This window comes from Enhydra lutris, unplaced genomic scaffold, assembly GCF_002288905.1.
Source record: "Enhydra lutris kenyoni isolate GAN:26980312 unplaced genomic scaffold, ASM228890v2 scaffoldscaffold5, whole genome shotgun sequence".
NCBI lineage: Eukaryota > Metazoa > Chordata > Mammalia > Carnivora > Mustelidae > Enhydra > Enhydra lutris.
This window is the reverse complement of record NW_019154089.1, coordinates 5,774,956-5,795,676: the sequence shown is the minus strand read 5'-3', so window position 1 is coordinate 5,795,676 and position 20,721 is coordinate 5,774,956. Positions and strand designations below refer to the sequence as shown.

Genomic DNA, 20,721 nt, shown 5'->3' with positions numbered 1-20,721 from the left:
CCCACGTCGGGCTCTCTGCTCAGCGGGGAACCTGCTTCCTCCTCTCTCTCTGCCTGCCTCTCTGCCTACTTGTGATCTCTGTCAAATAAATAAATAAATAAAAATCTTAAAAAAAAAAAAGATTAAAAAAAAAAGCTTATCTCGTGGTAACAATTCTTAAATTTTAAGTGTACTCTGCCTTCCTTGAACAGAACAACATTTCATGAACTGGAAACTAATGGCCACATTTTTATTAAACTAAAACAGAGCAACTATAAGAGTAATAGAATCTTACCTTGCACATGTCCACCCAAATCAAAAGTTGTAAAGGTCATGCCAGCAATAGTTAGTTCTTCTGAAGCTAAATAACAATATGACAAGAAAATCATATATTCTTACAACAAGAAAATCAGATATCCATTCATGGTATATATTGCTACTTAATGTTTGATTAACTGCAAATGAGTTCAAATCAAACATTTAGGCACTAATACAAGAATTTGTTAAAATTAGATATACTTCAATTTATACTGACAACATAACACAAGTCGTGATAATATTCTAGTATTCACTAACCTCCACAAATCCAACACTTTTTTTCCTTCTCTCTCCTGCTGAAAATATTAACTATTCAGATAATTATTTGCTGTGAATTCAAGTAACTGCTCCAACCTAATAATTTTTTCTATAATTCTTCTTAGATGATACCAGGGAAATTTTCTCTCATGGCTGTCATATTACCAAGTGATGACAGTCTTTAATGATAAACATGGTTGCAATAAAAATTTTTGCTATGTCTTCAAATTTTTTTCTGCTCCCTTCCTCCCTTCCTCTCCTAGGACTTCAAGTATAGGTTGGCTAGACTGCTTTGTTTTTGTTTTTGTTTTTGTTGTAAGATTTTATTCATCTACTTGATGGACAGAGATCACAAGTAGACAGATAGGCAGGCAGAGAGAAAGAGGGAAGCAGGCCCCTTGCTGAGCAGAGAGCCTGAAGTGGGCTGATTCCAGGACCCTGGGATCATGACCTGAGCCAAAGGCAGAGGCTTTAACCCACTGAGCCACCCAGATGCCCTAAACTGCTTCCTATTTTCCCGCAACTCACTGAGTATCTGTTCATTTCACTTTTCTCTATGGTTCATTTTAAACACTTTCTATTATGTTGACTTAAGTTCACTGGTCCTTGCTTCTGCAGAACTGGCATTATTTTGTTGTTAATCCTATGGAGTGAAAATTTCAATTCAGTTACTGTTATTTTTTCATTTGTAGACGTTTCCACTTGGTTCTGTCTTGTATCTTCCATTTCTTTCCTCATTCTTTTCATGTTTTCCTTCAGTCCATGAGCACATTCATCACAGTTCTTTTGGCATCCTCATCTACTAATTCCATGATCTTAGTCACTTCTGGGTCTATCACTACTGATTGATTTTTCTCCTGGTTTTGGGTCACACTTTACTGCTTCTTTGCATGTCTAGTCATTTTTTATTCGATACTGGATTTCACTGTATTCCTTTGAAGTGAGGTGGACTTTGTGCTGGCAGACAGTTATACTGCTTGCAGATCAGTTTTTAAGTTTTGTTAGGTTACAGTTGTCTTTACTTTACCAGTACTTCTGCCCCATTACTAAGGTATGACCCTTCTGGAGTCTCTAGTGAATGCCAGGTCTCTCCTTTGCGGCTGGTGGGAATATGAATGGTTCCTGGGCGCATGTGAACTCTGAGAATTATTTGGTTAACAGCTCTGCTACAATTATTCTTTCTCCAGAAATTGTTTTTTGATTGGCCAAGGGGACTTTTACCCTATGCACATGGATTGGTATTTAGCCATGAACCTTTCTGCAGTTGTCTGTAGAGCTCCTTCCTCTCTGGTATTATGCCAAGCAAATTCTCATCACCTCAGTCTCTGTCTCAACTCAGCAAGGCTACTGGGTTATGTTTGGATTTCTTCACCATGGTCTGAAGATTATCTCTGTGGTAAAACTTGAATAAAGAAAGGTTTGTTTTCCTTCTCTCAGGAATCATAGTCCTGTGTTAGATATTGTCCAGTTCTGAAAACAGTTGTAGTATATATATTTGTCCAGTTTTCTAGCTGCTTACAGTGTGATAATTCCAGATGCTCTTACTGCCCCAGAACAAAAGCAGAAGTCCCCTACAATAATAATGAAAGGTTCAGTATAATTTTAACTATCCATTATATTGCTGAGGCCCCAGAGTATTTTATTAAAAATTCTTTATGTAGCCTCCCAACTGAATAAACCAATACAATTCGTGTTCAAAGTGTGTTCCTTTCCATAAGGTAAATATAATGCTTGAATTATATTTACTTAGGAAATTACCTTTATGGTTACAATCCCTAATACACTAATACACTCCCTACTTTATAAAATGTCCCAGTTTGAGTAAGACACAGAAAACTTTTAATATCCCAGGGAGTTTGCCCTTTCCCACTCACTGTCCACTCCCAGGAGTAATCTGAATTCTATCATCACAGGTTTGTTGCACCTGTTCTAGAATTTCTATAAATGATACCATACAGTATGTAACTTTTGTGATCATCTTCTTCCAAGCATCATAATATATACTGTATATAACAGTTATCCCTATTTCTTATTGAATAGAATTTCATCATTTATTCTTTTGATGGGGATGGGTATCTGCGCTATTTCCAGTTTGGGGCTATAACAAAGAAAGCTGATATAAACATTCTTGTACAAGGATTTTGGCGAATATATATTTTCATTTCTTCTTGATAAATACTTAGCAATGGAACTGTCAGATCATAAGGTAGATACATATTACCTTTATCATATATGTTCTTGATTAATGAAAAATGTTAAGATAAAATGAACAAGAATGGCAGGAAAGTTGAGATGGCAACTGTTTTGTGCCACTGCTTTCACTCCTCATACTTTGAACAATGTGTGACATAAAGTAGGTATCAATAAATATTTGATGAATAAAGGAGAGCAACATCAAAAATATAAAAATGGGGGTGCCTGGCCGGCTCACTTCATAGAGCATGCAACTCTTGTTCTCAGGGTTATACACTGAAGCCCCGTGTTGGGTGTACAGATTACTTAAAATCTTTAAAAATTTTTTTTAACTGACTTACACCTAATATAATACCACACCACTCTGTAGTCTCTTCCAACTGTTTTTGCATACAATTTATATACTCAATTTCACAATTATCATTTTTTTCTTTAATAGTATTGTTCTTGTATCAGAATCTTATTTGCCAAACTCCGCTCTTATCCTAATATAAAAAAAAGATGTATCAGTTTTATGAAATCTTCCTTTTCCAACTAAGAGTTTTATCGATAAAATAGTACTTTGTTTTTGTTATTCTTCTTCCTTGTTCTCTGTATATTTACTGAATTAAATAACTATCATATTATTATCTACTTTCTGGTCCAGTGCTCAATTTTATGCTGATTATTTAAATCTACACTCATTATTTCATAATTAATCTGTTATTAGCTTGTTTTTGAACTAGATGTTTAAAAAAATAAAATTAGAGGCACCGAGTGGCTCAGGGCATGATCACAGGGTCCTGAGATCAAGCCCCGCATTGGGTTTTCTGCTCAGCGGGGAGCCTGCTTCCCTTCCTCTCTCTCTGCCTGCTTCACTGCCTACTTGTGATCTCTGTCAAAATAAATAAATAAAATCTTTAAAAAAATGAAAAAACAAAACTTTATGTCTACTTGACTCATAGTCTTTTCAAGTGACAGAAGGTCACAGGTATTTAAATTAGGCTTCTATTCTAATAATTTTGTCACTTTAACATGAACTTTACTTTCTCAAATAGTACCATGATATAACCTTATATACTTACTGGATGGTATGTATTAAGTGATTTATAGAGTCATTGTTAATGTCATTCAGGCAGTCTTTCTTAAAGAAACCACAGTAAATTATTTTTCAAATTGTTCTAAAACTTTCTATAAATGTATCTGTATGTGCCCTGTTTTTTGGAATAATTCTATGGTCTTTATAACAGATACTTTGTTGAGGTTTCTCAGAGTAGAGAATTGACTGGTTAATAAATTGAGAGTCACTAGCAAAGTGTAAGACTATAATCTGTCCGCTGAATAAAGATTAGAAGTAGTTTTAAAACTTGAAAGAAATTTAGGTTATCTAAACAAGGTAACGGTGACTATTTATAGCCTAAGCAATATCTGGTTGGAAAGACCTCAATCATGTTAAAATCCCTGAGACAGTAACTTTAATTCCTCTACCTGAAGAAGGGTATACTAACTGAAAAAAACCTATGTGTATTATTTTAAGATCTAAATGTACTTCTTGGAAGTGGAGTGGGTTAGCTATGATTTATTATACTATTTTAAGAATAGGTCATATCACCTGATCATAATACACCAAAAAACACCAAAAGACAAAAAATTTTTTGTTAGTGCGTATGAACTGGTATCACTTGATAAAGTAACATGTTGTACATGGGAATATACTTACTGGGATGTAACGTTGGGACATGTTGTCCAAGTCTGTCATCTTTTAGCATGTGTAGCAATGTTGTTTTTCCTGCATTATCCAATCCAAGAAATACCAATTTACCGGTTTTCTTATATAATCCTGCAGAGTAAGAGCTATGATTAGTCAAAATTCTCTCTGACATAGATTATCCAAGCAAAAGACTTCAAATAAAAGTCTGGTATAACATTTACATAAGGAAAATATATTTTGAACTTGTAAGATTTTATAAATTGGCTTGAATAAGCTTGAATTTCTAGTCTATTTTTTGTTTTGAAGAGCTATTCTAAATCTGTCATGATTTGCAAGTTCAGGTCTTTTTTTTTTTTTTTTTAAGATTTTTATTCATTCATTTGACAGAGAGACAGAGAGAGCTAGAGATAGCACAAGCAGGGGGAGCAGTAGGCACAGGGATCTGACCGTGATCACAGGCTCATGACCTGAGCTGAAGGCAGATGCTCAATGGACTGAGCCTCCCAGGCACCCCTCAAATCATTTCAAAACTAAACTTTGTCCCAGTCATTGAATGTGTTACCTAAACCTGTCTCAATACCACAATGCTGATTCCCTTGACCAGTTAGGGATAAATAGCAATGTTCTCCATTAGAGAAATACTCGTAACATACTTGACATCATGTATTTATGAAGCTGGACCAAAAGGAAAATTAAAGGAATTTTCATGGTGGATAAAAAATTAAGCACTTATGACAATAAAAATCATAGTGAGTTTTTTCAATAAAAAGTTTAGGTCACTGTCAAATTTCCCTGAGAATATGGTTAAACTATTCACAGAACTGCCGAAAACTAAAGCAATAACAAAAAAAACCAAGCACATAATTTAGATGTATCAACCAATACTGATAGAAGTGACAGGAAAAAGAGCATTGACCAATTTATAAGAGATTGGCATTTACTGTGAAATTCAAAATTGAACTTTATTATTTTTTTTAAAGGTTTTTTTTCCCAGAGGAGTTTTAGGTTTACAACAAAACTGATAGGACAGTACAGATATTTCCAGTATCACTCACCAAAATGGTACATTTTTTTTTTTTTAAAGATTTTATTTATTTACTTGACAGAGAGATCACAAGGAGGCAGAGAGGCAGGCAGAGAGAGAGGAGGAAGCAGGCTCCCCGCCGAGCAGAGAGCCCGATGCGGGGCTCGATCCCAGGACCCTGGGACCATGACCTGAGCCGAAGGCAGAGGCTTAACCCACTGAGCCACCCAGGCGCCCCGTAAAAATGGTACATTTTTAACCAATGATGAACCTATACTGATACATCATAATCACCCAGAGTTACCTTAGGGCTTGGCTCATTCTTATTTTGTATATTCTGTGTTTTGATAGACATATAAGAACATACATCCATCATTATAATATCATACAAAGTATTTTCACTGCCCTAAAAATCCTGTATGTTCTGCCCGTTCATCCCACCCTTCCCCCACTGCCTGGCAACCACTCATCTTTTTAGTCTCCATATTTCTGCCTTTTTGCCTTGCCAGAATGTCATATAGTTGAAATCAAACAGTATGTAGCCTTTTGAGATTGGTTTCTTTTACTTAGTAATATGCATTTCAGCTTCCTCCATGTCTTTTCATGACTTGATAGCTCATTTCTTTTTGGTGCTGAATAATACTCCATTGTCTAGACGAACCAGTTTAGTTCTCTGTTCAACTACTGTAGGATACCTTGGTTGCTTCAAGTTTTGGCAATTACAAATGAAGCTGCTATAAAACATCAGTGTGCAGGTTCACATGTGGATCTAAGCTCTAAACTCCTCTGGGTAAATACCAAGGAGCACAACTGCTAGACTGTATGGTAAGAGTATGTCTAGTGTTGTAAGAAATCACCCAGTCTTCCAAAGTGTCTGTACCATTTTTTTTTTTTTTAAAGATTTTATTTATTTATTTGACAGACAGAGATCACAAGTAGGCAGAGAGGCAGGCAGAGAGAGAGAGGTGGAGGCAGGCTCCCTGCGGCACAGAGAGCCCGATGTGGGGCTCGATCCCAGGACCCTGGGATCATGACCTGAGCTGAAGGCAGAGGCTTAACCCACTGAGCCACCCAGGCACCCCAGTGTCTGTACCATTTTGCAGTCCCAGCAGTGAATGAAAGTTCTTACTGATCCACATACTTGTCAGCATCTGTTACTGTCAATGTCTAACTTTTGAACATTCTAATAGGGTATGTAGTAATATTGAACTTTATGTTTCATGTGTTTAATTGTCTCACACCCATGGAATTACATGAGCACTGGGGACATAGTAGCAATTCCAAAAATATTCATTCAGGCAGTAAATGAACTTTTAAAGACATAAGGCATTGTAATTCAGGTTACCCATTTAAATAAGTTCATGCCGGGGCGCCTGGGTGGCTCAGTGGGTTAAGCCGCTGCCTTCGGCTCAGGTCATGATCTCAGAGTCCTGGGATCGAGCCCCGCATCGGGCTCTCTGCTCTCTAGGGGAGCCTGCTTCCTCCTCTCTCTCTGCCTGCCTCTCTGCCTGCTTGTGATCTGTCAAATAAATAAATAAAATCTTTAAAAAAAAAAAATAAATAAAATAAATAAATAAATAAGTTCATGCCAAAATAATACCCAATTCTTTATCCACATTGAAGCTTAAGAAGTAAATTGTTTAAAGTCATAATCTTTTTTTTTTTTTTTTAAGTCCTAATCTTTTGATAACCCAGTGACCAAGAGTTCTGATCCTAAGGGGAAGACTGTCTTCCATATTTACTTGAGCTGGGATACTACATTTCTTATTTAATCATGAATTGTGACTAATACTTTTTTATACATTTGTATTTCTTTTTTTTTTTTTTTAAGATTTTATTTATTTATTAGAGAGAGCAAAAGCAGAGGGAGGGGGAGAGGGAGAGGGAGAAGCAGACTCCCCACTGAGCAAGGAGCCTGATGTGGGACACCATCCTAGGACCTGGGATCATGACCTGAGCCAAAGGCAGACACTTAACAAACTGAACCACCTAGGCACCCTGACATTTCTATTTCTTAAAATGTTTCTAAACAGATTGTTTCTAACCAGTGCAATCACAATCAATCTTACCATCTTTTTAAGTAGTAGAAGCGCACTGGGTAAGATTCCAAAAGGGAACACCTACAACATTTCAACTTTAATCTTTAAAGTGGGTTGGACTAAATCCTTATCTTGTGACAGGCACTATTAAGCAAGCTGTTACACATTATGTAATCCTCAAAATAACTCTTTTAAGTAAATACTATTATCCTCTTTTTTACAGAAGGGAACAAAGGCTTAAAGTTAAGTTGCTCAAATGCTGAAGTTAGATGTAAGATTTGAAATCACACCTGATGCCAAAGCTTTGGTTCATTTCATTTCTCTATACTGCCTCCCACTGTTAGCCCTATTAACCTCTTGCTCCTGCGTATGAGGCAATTTATTTTGCTTTTTCAACATAGTTCAGCAGACATTAATTTTTCTATAAACTGAGATATAGATACCAACCTGTTACAACCTGGGTTATCCCAGTATAATGAAGTTTAAAATGTTTATTTCTGACCCAGCTGTTGCAAATATGTAAAAAAATATTTCAATCTGATAAAAATATTTAAGAGCTCTTGAGGAGGTAATGTAGAGAGATCGGATATTTGACCTGTAGTAGAGTGACATTATAAAAATGTGAGGAATTTTATTTTAAAAAGGAAAAAAAAAAACCCCAAACCTTGATTTTAAAAAATGTGCAAACATTGAGGTCTAAATAAGAAATAAAAATAGACTGACAAAATTTGATCTTACATTTTTGTCCTTTTAATACATAGTAATCAAACAAAATGTGTATTTTTCAAACAAAATTTATTTCCTTTGTTAAAATTATGTTTATGGAAAAAGAGCCATTTATATAGAAGATGATAATTCATAAGTATGGTTGTGGCCAGTGAGGAATTATGTTGACAACTCTGTAATTACATGAAATGCGTCTCTTTGTTCCAGTTCAAGATGATGATTACATGGAGACTAAACTTAGGGCATGATTTGAAAATAAAAGACCAGAAATATCTTCATTAATTACTACAATAATAAAATTGTATACATCAGAACATAAAAGTTAATCAAAAGCTTGTTTCACTGGAAAATGTGAGAAGTTGAGAGTGTAAATAAGAGAATGAGATGCTAAAATTTTTCCTCTTTAAAATCTAGAAGAGAGGAAAATCACTAGTCAGATTTGCTGGGTATACAAGTCTTATTTAGCAGATTATATGCTGCCAGTTATGATATACAAGGTACTTTATGGAACGTGCATTTTATAGTAACAAAAATAAAGCAGAGAATTCCTGTGAGTATTAAATGAGATAAAGTATCTAAAGCACTTGGATAAAGTGGCTAATCAAAGGTAGCTACTCCTGTAAATAATATTCCTATCAATAACCTTAAGGGGTAGGAATTATTTTTATTTTACAGATAAGGAAACTAAGGTTAAGGTGGAAAAAGTAATTTGCCCAAGACTACATAATTTACAAGTGACACAATGAGTAACTACATTTGTATGATTTCTAAGCTCACATTCACAACTACTGGGTTATAGTATAAAGAGGCTCTAGACAAATAAGCACTTTTATTTAAGTAGGATTAAATGGGATAACAATAAAGAACAAAGAGCCAACATACCTAAAAACTGTAGCACACTGCTGAAACCACTGTAAATCCAGTCAAATATGAAGGACATATTGAAATCTTACTGGGTCTGGAAAAGAAAGTGTTTGAATTCAGTAGTCACCATTTAACAACATTAAACATGAACTCTGAGTAAATAATCCTACAAGAACCTTACTATTAAGGAGTCAGCCACTCGTATCCAGGGTGGTCTTTTTTTTTTTTTTTTTTAAGATTTTATTTATTTGACAGAGAGAGAGAGAGAGAGAGAAATCACAAGTAAGCAGAGCAGAGAGCCTGATGCCGGGCTCAATCCCAGGATGCTGAGATCATGACCTGAGCCAAAGGCAGAGGCTCAACCCACTGAGCCACCTAGGTGCCTGTATCCAGGGTGGTCTAATCTGATATATACTGATGCATTTAAAAAAAAAAAAAGGCCATTAAAATACAAACTAGTGGGGTGCCTGCCTGGCTTAATTGGTAGAACATTTGACTCTTAATCTCAGGATCCTGAGTTCAAGCCCCACGCGGGCTGTAGAGCTTACTTTAAAAAAAAAAAAAAAAAAAGGGGGTTGGGGGGGGTGGATGTCATTAAGTGTCTGCCTTTGGTTTGCATCACGATCCCAGGGTCCTGGGATGGAGTCCCTCACCGAGCTCCTTGCTCCTCAGAGAGCCTGCTTCTCCCCCTGCTTGTTCTCCCTCTCTCTCTCTCTCTCTGACGAATACAAAAAATCTTAAAAAAAGAAAGAAAGAAAAAGTAAAAGCTCTTTCCATTTTTAAAAAACCCACCAAAAGAAAGTGACTAAAAATAAGAAACAACAACAACAACAACAACTAGAGACCATTACTTGCCAATCAGAGTGGCAAACACGAAAATGAAGTGTAACAGCCAGAACTGGAAAAAATGTAGTAAGAGAGGCAGTTAGTGGCAGTATAAATTGGTACAAATCTTTTTAACAACTAATTCAGCAGTAATAGATGTTATACTGCTTGACCCAAGAATTCTTATTTGTTTATTTATTTATTTACTTATTTATATAAAAGATAGGCTTTATCTCACAACCCTGAGATCAAGACCTGAGTTTGAGATGAAGAGTGGGATGCTTAATCAACCGACCCCCCAGAAATCTCCCCAAGAATTCTACTTTTAGAAATTGTCCTAAATACAGACAATCTTTATGTATAAAAGATGTGCATCAAAGCATTATGTAAGAAAATTTTTGGAAATAATCTATATTCAACAGTAATTTAAATGAAGTATATATGGTCTATGAAATACGTACCAAAACCTTAGAGTGGGGGAAGGAAGAGCAAAGAGAAAGAGATGAAACAAGGAAATTTATGATAATTAAGTAAGTTTTCCAAGTCTGATTATACCTAAGTGGAGTAAAAACCCACTTTCTGTTACTTTTGGTCTTTTATAGCAGATGGTAATAGGTGGCAAATTTGGGGGTCTATCATCTTTCTGCATTTTTCAAATTTTAATCATATTACTAAATATTAAAAAAACATTTTCTTAAATCACAGTAGAAAATGCAGAGCATAGTTTTGTTTAGCATTAACTTGACATGGCCTGATAACTAATAAAGCTAATATGGAAAGAAAAGGGAAAAAATCCTGGAGAAATGAAAGATCACATACACAAAAATACATTTTCAGACAACAAAGTTCATTTTCTTTTTTTTTTTTATCTTTTTTTAAAAGATTTTATTTATTTATTTGACAGAGAGAGATCACAAGTAGGCAGAGAGGCAGGCAGAGAGAGACGGGTTAGAAGGTTCCCCACTAAGCAGAGAGCCGGATGCGGGGCTCAATCCCAGGACCCTGACACCATGACCTGAGCCGAAGGCAGAGGCTTTAACCCACTGAGCCACCCAGGCGCCCCCAAAGTTCATTTTCTAGAGCTAAACAAAACTAAGGCCCAAATTTGGGCCAAGTCCTACCAATGCGAAAAGTTCTGCTATCTTTGACATTCTTTAGACAAGTGTGACACACAACACTTCTTTTTCTTAAGATTTTATTTATTTATATGACAGAAGCACAGCATGAGAGGGAACACAAGCAGGGGGAGTGGGAGAGAGAGAAGCAGGCTTCCCGCTGAGCAGGGAGCCCCATGCAGGACTTGATCCCAGGACCCTGCGATCATGACCTGAGCTGACCTGAGCTGTTGGCAGATGCTTAACTACTGAGCCACCCAGGTGTTCCACAACACTGCTTTCTTTAACCATTTCCGTCAGTGGGTTGCCAACCTTGATCCAGGCAGGCCCACCGAACTCAAGGATTGCTAGATGATAAGGTGTTAGGAGATTACATTGCATTGAAAGTGAGAGACAAAAGAGACACCTACCTCCAGTTTAGGAGTCCTAGCAGTATTTACTAGGATATTCCCTGGATCCAGGCAATAGCCTCTCCCCTCTTTCATCGCCTTACTTTAACTCGCAAGAGCAAAATTTTGTTCTTGCAATCAGTCCATTCCTGACTGAGAGTGACTCACAAATTATGAAGTTTCATGTGTCGGTAGCACAAGAATGAGAACTAGAAGAGCCACAAATATATACAAAAATCCAGGGATGCACGGGTGGTTGAGTTGGTTAAGCACCTGCCTTTGGCTCAGGTCACGATCTCAGCATCCTGGGATCGGGTCCCATATCTGGCTCCTTGCTCAGCAGGGAGCCTGTTTCTCCCTCTGCCTGCTGAGCCCCCTGCTTGTGCACACATGCGCTCTCTCTCTCTGACATAATAAATAAAATCTTAAATCCCAAAAACTCTCTCCTTCTGACCCTCACCACCGCTCGCTTGCTCTCTCTCTCTAAATAAATAAATCTTAAAAAAAAAAAAAATCCAGTACCTTAGAAATTCTTATTTTACTCAAGTTGAAAATTATATCTCATTCTTTATTATTCTTCTAGGTCACGTAGAAATTTGAAACTTGTAGTCACAGAAAATATATATAAGGGACTTACCTTTCCTGAAGATTTTTAGGTAAGATGTTTATTTTTCAAATAGAATCATAATTTTTACTGCAGGGAATCAAATTAAGCAGTGGTATATTAAGACATTTTATTTAATTCTAATGATTACCAAATTCATATTATGTCCAAGATACTGAGCTAGACACCATACAGGATACAAATATGATAATAAACATGACTCTTTCTCTTGAAAAGGTTATAGTCTAGAGAGGTAAGTTAGCTACACAAATATAATTCAATTAAAAAATGTTAAAACTGAATAGGATATTATCTAGGATGGTAACAACTTACCCTATAGAATTTCAAAATTTATACAAACACAAAGAAAAAAAAACTGACCATACTAAAAATCTTAAGCTATAAATGGATTAATAATCCGAACAGTGGAAAATCAGAATAAAAGAAGTAATGCAGTAAGAAGGGGTATGGTATGCTCACAAATGACTTTATGTTCTGTATAGAAAAAAGAGAAAACCAGTCCTCCTTGTCTCTACATCCACAGTCCTATTTCCCCAGTTCTACAAAGGCAGCAAGTTGTAGCTAAGGAAAGGTTTCTTGGATGATGTTCAGCCTGAATCTTGAAGATTAAATAAGAGTTTGCTAAGTGGTTATTGGTTGTTATACTATGTGCAGAGGTGTGAAACGAAGTGAGGACAGCAAAAACTCAGGTACTGTGATGGGACAGGTTAGGGGGCTGCAAACAGCGTTAGTCAACAGATGGTCACAAGTGAGGCATAAGTCAGAATGAGGAACAAAGATATCTGAGACTAAATTTAGGTGTTTGGTCTCATGCTTCCTACTTGAAACATTTGGACCTAAGAAACAATATTGAATCAGTCTTTCAATTTAACAAAGCAAAGCTCACAAGAAGTAGCAGCTACCCCTGTAAGCATTATGATTTGCTGAAAGGTTAAAAACAAGAGCTACAGGGGCACCTGGCTCAGTGGGTTAAAGCCTCTGCCTTCGGCTCAGGTCATGATCCCAGGGTCCTGGGATCGAGCCCCACATTGGGCTCTCTGCTCAGTGGGGAGCCTGCTTCCTTCTCTCTCTCTGCCTGCCTCTCTGCCTACTTGTGATCTCTGTCTGTCAAATAAAATAAATAAAATCTTTAAAAAAACAAAACAAAAAAAACAAGAGCTACAGAGCCAGGACTTTACCACTAACCTTAGACAAGTTATTTCAATTTCCTTACCTGTAAACTGGGGACAGTAATAGCTACCTGAGATGGCTGTGAAGATTAAATCCATTACTACACACAAAGCACTTAGCAGCTGGCATGGAAGAAGCATTCATCGTTAGCTGTTCTATTTCTCCTACCATGTGGACACAGGACCAGGCACTTTGTGGATGTCACCACTAAATACCCCAACAACCTTTCAAAGTAAATATTATATTATTTTTATTTTTAAGTAGGCTCCATGCCCAATGTGGGGCTTTAACTCAGGACCCCAAGATGAAGAGTCACATGCTCTACTGACTGGGCCCCAAAGTAAATACATTACTGTTCCATTTTACAGAAGAAGAAACTGAAGTTACAATAACTAAATTTCAAGTATTAGGGATTGTCACATTCAAGTTCCAAACATGGGTCTTTCTGATTTCCAGGTCCATTCCCTTTCTCTTACATTGCAGTGGCTTTATGACAGTTTTAAAGGTTTAGATTTTCTTTTCTTTTTTTTTTTAAGATTTTTATTTATTTATTTGACACAGAGGGGCGCCTGGGTGGCTCAGTGGGTTAAAGCTTCTGCCTTTGGCTCGGGTCGTGATCCTAGGGTCCTGGGATCGAGCCCCGCATCCGGCTCTCTGCTCTGCGGGGAGCCTGCTTCCCCCCCGCCCCCGCCTGCCTCTCTGCCTACTTGTGATCTGTCTGTCAAAAAAAAAAATCTTATTTATCTGACAGAGAGAGAGAGAGAGAGAGAAAGAGAGAACTAGCAGGGGAAGTGGCCGGCTGAGGGAGAGGGGGAGGGAGAAGCAGATTACCTGCTGAGCAGGGAGCCCGATGTGGGACTCAATGCCAGGACCCTGAGATCATGACCTGAGCTGAAGGCTGAGGCTTAACCGACTGAGCTACCCAGGCATTCCAAGGCCTAGATTAAATATATATATATATATATATATATATTTAAGATTTTTATTTATTTGACAGAGAGAGATAGAGAGAGCAAGAGAGGGAATACAAGCAGGGGGAGTGGGAGAGGGTGAAGCAGGCTTCCTGCTGAGTAGGGAGCCCAATTCGGGGTTGGATCCTAGGACCCTGGGATCATGACCTGAGCCGAAGGCAGACATCTTCTTAAAGACTAAGCCACCCAGGCACCCCAAGGCTTAATTTTTTAAAAATGGTTATGTACCATTTTTTTAAATCACTCCAGCTTATAACTCTGATGTGTAATTCCTCCTCCCTCACATCCCACATCCAGTTAGTTATATCCCAGCTCTATCAGTTTTTGTAGTCTCAAGCTTATTTGATTCATACAGGCACCAGTAAGTGAAGAACCTTAAATCACATTCCCAAACTATCATCTTAACCTCAAATTCTGTTTGTACCAGTTTGTACACACCCTCCAGAATGGCTTCATCAAAATGTCATCTTAGACTTGACTTGTTGCATGATCAGGGTGACTATAACTCCCAGCTTGCTGGGGACAGTCTCCGCAAAGTTAGCTCAGTACAATTATTTTTTTTAAATATTTTATTTATTTATTTGACAGAGAGACAGAGAGATCACAAGTAGGCAGAGAGGCAGGCAGAGGGAAAGGGGGAAGCAGTCTCCCTGCAGAGCAGAGAGCCCGATGCGGGGCTCGATCCCAGGACCCTGAGATCATGACCTGAGCCAAAGGCAGAGGCTTAACCCACTGAGCCACCCAGGTGCTCCAGTACAATTATTAATAGTGCTTCCTTTCACTCTCAGAAACATCCTGATTAGATATGAAATTATATGGCCACCCTATACCTTTGGATAGAGAGCCACTGGAGGTCTGTGGGCTAAGAAATGATTCAAACTCCTCATCCTGTAATTCAGAACTTCCACTATCTTTTGGTCACCTTTACAAGCTTAAATCTTCTCTATTTGTAGCTTTCCCTGGGTCAAAGTGAACCACTTGCCATTCACTGCTGGTGACCTATACTTTATCACCTTAAAACCTCTACCCATTCTCCTTCCCAACCAACAAATGAATTTCTCCCACCTATTCTGCCTAAAGGCCTCCTGCCTCAAGCACCAGCCAAATGCTATGGAAGAAATGACTTTTCACTTGAGATGGTCTTAAGGGACAGAGGAGTGGAAGAACCAAAAGAACCCTGCAAGGATAGAACTAGAAGAGGGGCGCCTGGGTGGCTCAGTCAGTTAAGCATCTGCCTTCAGCTCAGGTCATGATTGTGGGGTCCTGGGATTGAGCCCGGAGTCAGGCTCCCTGCTCAGAGGGGAGTCAGCTTCTCCCTCTCTCTGCCCTTCTATCTGCTTGTGTTCTCTTTCATTCACTCTCTCAGATAAATAAAATCTTAAAAAAAACAAAAACAAAAAACCAAGAAGAGATGGTGGCAAAAGCGGAAAGAAGTTAGCCCCACGAAGTACCACTGCAGAGATGTCACAGCTTTCTTCGTGACAAGGTGACAACCGCTGAGAGCATAAGCAGCCCACAGCAGAGCAGAAGTCCTGGAGACCCAAGGCCAGTACTTAAAGCACAGCAGAGCCAGGTCTCCAGAAGTAATTAACTGTGTGACCTTAGAACAAGCTACAGTTTCTTTTGCAAACTCTTGCAGGGTGTTGTGAAGATCAAGTAAGATAAAACGCACAAAATAAGTACTTAATACCTGGCTGCTGTTATTATGGAGAGAGTAGGACAGAAGGTCAATAGTTAGAAGCAGTAAGGAAAGATTCCTCTTTCGAAGAGTTTGAAATGAATGACAGAGTGGGATTTTCTTCTTAAAGAAGGGTTAAGTATGTTGATAAGGAGCTAGCAGAAAGGGAGAGGTTAAAGATGTGAGAGAAAGGGAAGGAAGGAATTAAGCAAAAGGGCAAAGTCTCAAGAAAAGCCAGGGCTGAGAGCACGTCTGCTCTAAGAGTAGAAGGAAGGAGAGCCAGGAACGTACAGAGGAGGTTGCAGGAATCCAACAACAAAAGTGAAGAACGAGTACAGAGACTTTTCTGAGGAGCAGAGTGAAGATTCGAATAGCTACTATGGGGAAAAGATCAAGTTAAAGGACTGCTAAAAAGAGACAAGTGCTTGATTGGGGCTGAAAAACATTCACAGCTCTGCCCATCTGCATGGATTTCCAACCTCCCCTGCTGCCCTCACCTCCCAGCGAGGATCAGCTTTACAGAACATGGAGTGAACAGGGATTAGGACCTGAAAAAAGACAAGGGGAACAGGAATTTGAGAGTACTAGTGAGAGGCTGAAGTGGTAGGATCAAAAGTTCAGGCTGTGTGAGTAAAGGTATAAAGGCAGCTAGCATATAGGGATAAACTTGGGAGCAAAGGCAGGCTTCTCACAGAAGAGAACTAAGAGAACAGGGGGGAAAATCTGATCAAAAAGCAACTGTAGAGATAGTCATAGTAAAAAGGGCGAGAAAAGTGAAAGATGGTGCAGAACTGTGTCAGCAAACTGGAGGAGAATGCCGCGTTCAGAAATTCAAGAGCATCAGGTCTGGGTGGTGGCAAGTTCCAAGGCCTGGCTCTGGCACAGACAGATGAAGAAAACTGGAGTGAAAGAAAGGGGAAGCCAGGACACATGGTATACTGTGCACACTGACAGCAAAATCACCTGGAAGAACGGAGAGCTAGAGAGAGCAAGATTGTGAATCAAGTGACAAAGTCCTTGAAAGAGCACCTGGCTGGTTCAGTCAGTGTAGCATGTGACTCTTGATCTCGGGGTCCTAAGTTTGAACCCCATGTTGAGAGCAGAATTTACTAAAAAAGGAATTCCTCACTGAAGATGACTGTTAGTAGGTGAAAGCTATGAGACTGACAGAGAGTGGAATAGGGTAAGCCTTGAAAGAAAAATGACTTTGCATAAAGATGGTCCAAATTTGCTGTTGTAAAATTTGCCCGTAGAGACATAATTTATTAACACATATGGAGAAACTCTGCTTTAGAAGATAATGAGATACTAATATTTCTATAAAGTTGTGGTTTCTAAGGACCTTAAAACAAGGTAGCAAGCATTAGTCATTTCAAAGTAGAAATAAAAATGCCCAACTAAGAATAAAGTTACTTAGCCACAGATACCTGAGCCCTGAGAAGAGGTTACACAACACCATGAATACACTATCAGATATGTGAAGAGCAAAGGTCAAGAATAAGGAAACATATACACGTCAGCAGATTTATTTATTGCATGAACAACAAACAGGAAAGTGCCTATACAGATTAGAAAAGTGATCTACTCCAGTAACACGAAAATCAGCACTTAAGAGTAGAATCGAGCAGAAGCTCTCAAATTACAAATAATTGCTTAAAGCCTTCTCCCATTAAACTTAAATGAATGATTCCACTTACATGAAATGTCCTGAACATGTAAGTTCTCAGACTAAGTTAGTGGTTGTCAGACAAGGGAGGTAAGGGGAAACAGGGAGTGACTGCTAATAGGTAGTGGATTTCTTTTTGGGTGATGAAAATGTTCTGGAATAGATAGTGGTGATGGTTGCATAACACTGTGAATATACTAAAAACACTGAATTGCATACTTTTTTTTTTAATTGTATACTTTAAGAGGATAAATTTTATGGTATGTGAACTATCAATAAAGCTATTATTAAAAAATAAAGACTGAGGGTTGCTGGGGGAGTAGGGGGAAGGGATAGGGTGGCTGGGTTATGGACACTGGGGGGGTATGTGCTATGGTGAGTTCTGTGAAATGTGTAAGACTGATGATTCACAGACCTGTACCCCAGGGCAAATAATACATTATATGTCAATAAAAATAATTTTAAAAAACAGAAATAAAAATAAAAGCGCCAATGATCTAAAAAGGCAAATATAACACCAGAGTAACATTACAGAAACAATACATTATTAATTTTGGGAAGCAAAGGATGGTAAAGCTATGGTGCAAGTGAGTTCCTATCCTAGAATTTTAAAAATCTGGATTTAATATGCATCTTTTGAAATACTATTATTTTTTTCTGGGAAAGGCAATCTTTCTGAGCTCCAGTTTTTTCTTACCTATAATAGGAATATTATCTGCCTCACAGAGTTTTAAGAATAATTAATTATGATAATGTACCTGAAAAACATTATGAATACTACACAATGTAAAGTGGCATTAACTCATTCTGACTAAATCAACTAAAATTCAAAACAAATTTTTTAACGATTTTTTTTAAGTAATCTCTACACCCAGCATGGAGTGTGAACTCATAACCCTAAGATAAAAAGTTGTACACTCTATAAACTGAACCAGGTGCCTCCTCAAAAGCATAAACTCTAAATGCCAATTTTCAAGTTAACTTCAACATTAACAAGAATATGGAAAAACTTCAGTATTTTAAAATGAAAAAAATTTTTTAGAGAGAAAAAAGGTGGGAGGAGGAAGGGGGGGTAGAATCTTAAGCAGGCTCCATGCCCAGAGCTAAGCCTGACTCAGGGCTCCCTCTCACAACCCTGAGATCATCACCTGAGCAGAAATCAAGAGTCAGATGTTTACCCGACTGAGCCCCCCAGGTGCCCCGATATGAAGAAGTTTTTTTTTTTTTTTTAAGATTTTATTTATTTATTTGACAGACAGAGATCACAGGCAGGCAGAGAGGCAGGCAGAGAGAGGAAGGGAAGCAGGCTCCCCGCTGAGCAGAGAGCCCGATGTGGGGCTCGATCCCAGGACCCTGGGATCATGACCCGAGCAGAAGGCAGAGGCTTTAACCCACTGAGCCACCCAGGCGCCCCTGAAGAAGTTTTTAATGATACTTTTCATGAATAACTTAACTTTAAATATTAACAACATTGTCACAGTCACCAGAGAAGGTACTAGAGTAATTTCCTTCAACTCTAGGTGAAGATATTTACTAGAAAAGATTAATCATAATTTTCTATCCAACTTCATCGGGTTTATGATGAAAATGTGCATAAATTCCATAAGATCAGTAAACTACCTGTAAGCTAATTCAGAAATTATGCACACTTCTCTTTCAAATTCAAATAGGACTAGAAATATGAGTCCAAACTCTGCTTGACCATGTTTTATAGAATTTCAGTAAGGCCCTGTGCATTACCAAGGATGAAAAGTAATAATGTTAAATGTTTCGAGACAGTGCTGCCCTTATAAATATTCTCCCCTAAAATTCTTAAGATTTTTCTTTCTATAGCCTTTAAAGTTTTGAAACAGTGATGCAAATACAAAACTCAGGAAAACATTTTATGACTGAATGCATAGCAATCATAGTAATGGAATTAGACCTTTGCATTCATGTAATCAACAAAAAATACAAACTTAAGTCTCCTTTGGGGAAAAGTGACACTCAACTGGAAGGTTAAATCTGTGACAAATATAAATAGGATTTTTTTTAAGAGTGAGAGAAGGGGGAAAAATGCTTTGTTATGAAAAGTTGTGAATCTTGAGTACTGCACTTGCCTATACTGAATTAAGAAAATGAAAATCAATATAAGCAGTGACAAATTCAAACCTTAAAATACTTTTTTTAAAAACCTCTAGGCCAAGGGCGCCTGGGTGGCTCAGTGGGTTAAAGCCTCTGCCTTCAGGGGCACCTGGGTGGCTCAGTGGATTAAGGCCTCTGCCTTCAGCTCAGGTCATGATCCCAGGGTCCTGGGATCGAGCCCCGCGTCGGGCTCTCTCCTCAGCAAGGAGCCTGCTTCCTCCTCTCTCTCTCCGCCTGCCTCTCTGCCTACTTGAGATCTCTGTCTGTCAAATAAATAAATAAAATCTTTAAAACAACAACAACAACAAAAAACCTCCAGGCCCAACATGGGGCTTGAACTCATGACCCCAAGATCAAGAGTAGCATGCCCCACCGACTGAGCCAGCCAGGCGCCCCCTTAAAATACGCTTAATTGAAATTGTTCAAAAGCTATAAAAAAGAAAATTTTCTTTTTCTTTTTCCTCAAATTTTTATTTAAATTCTAGTGAGTAACATGCAGTGCATATTGATTTCTGGAGAATTCAGTGGTTTATCACTTACAAAAGAAATATTTCAAACATGTAATTTTAAAGGTTTTAGCTTAGTAATGTTTTGCAGAGAAATCATTTAAATGAGTATCAGCCAAGTACACTCAAAGAGGGTGGAGAAATCATCATTACTATAGAATTCTGACTTATAAACTTCAGTGTGCCAGTGATTTTCATTCCTGACAGCCTAATCTTTTGTCTCAGTTCCTGCTGGAAGTGCAAGGAAAGGGTGGTTAAAATGTACTTTTTTCAACTGCTTATCTTTGTAATTATTAACAATGCTTCTCTAACATTTCTAAAATAAAGTCAAAACATTCCTTTTCTGGGGCGCCTGGCTGGCTCAGTGGGTTAAGCCTCTGCCTTCGGCTCAGGTCATGATCTCAGGGTCCTGGGATCGAGCCCCGAATTAGGTTCTCTGCTTAGCAGGGAGCCTACTTCCCTCTCTCTCTCTCTCTCTCTCTGCCTGCCTCTCTGCCTACTTGTGATCTCTGTGTGTCAAATAAATTTAAAAAAAAGAAAAAGAAAAAGAAAAAAGGAAAG

The 20,721-nt window shown here is 38.1% G+C and overlaps 1 protein-coding gene across 2 annotated transcripts in view; it reads right to left on the bottom strand.

Moving 5' to 3' along the window:
* The window catches only part of LOC111141093 (secretion associated Ras related GTPase 1B), a 28,381-nt gene that overhangs the window by 6,152 nt on the left and 1,508 nt on the right, over positions 1–20,721 (bottom strand). Inside the window, exons 2-4 of one of the 2 annotated variants that reach the window (XM_022493424.1) lie at positions 9,110–9,185; positions 4,448–4,567; positions 275–340 (exon numbers count right to left, since the gene is read on the bottom strand). In XM_022493424.1, the coding sequence (XP_022349132.1) occupies positions 275–340; positions 4,448–4,567; positions 9,110–9,167 (244 nt within the window). In that variant the 5' untranslated portion in view covers positions 9,168–9,185. Of the gene's footprint in view, positions 1–274; positions 341–4,447; positions 4,568–9,109; positions 9,249–20,721 lie in introns of those variants that run through there. The other variant, XM_022493425.1, reaches the window with a different exon arrangement.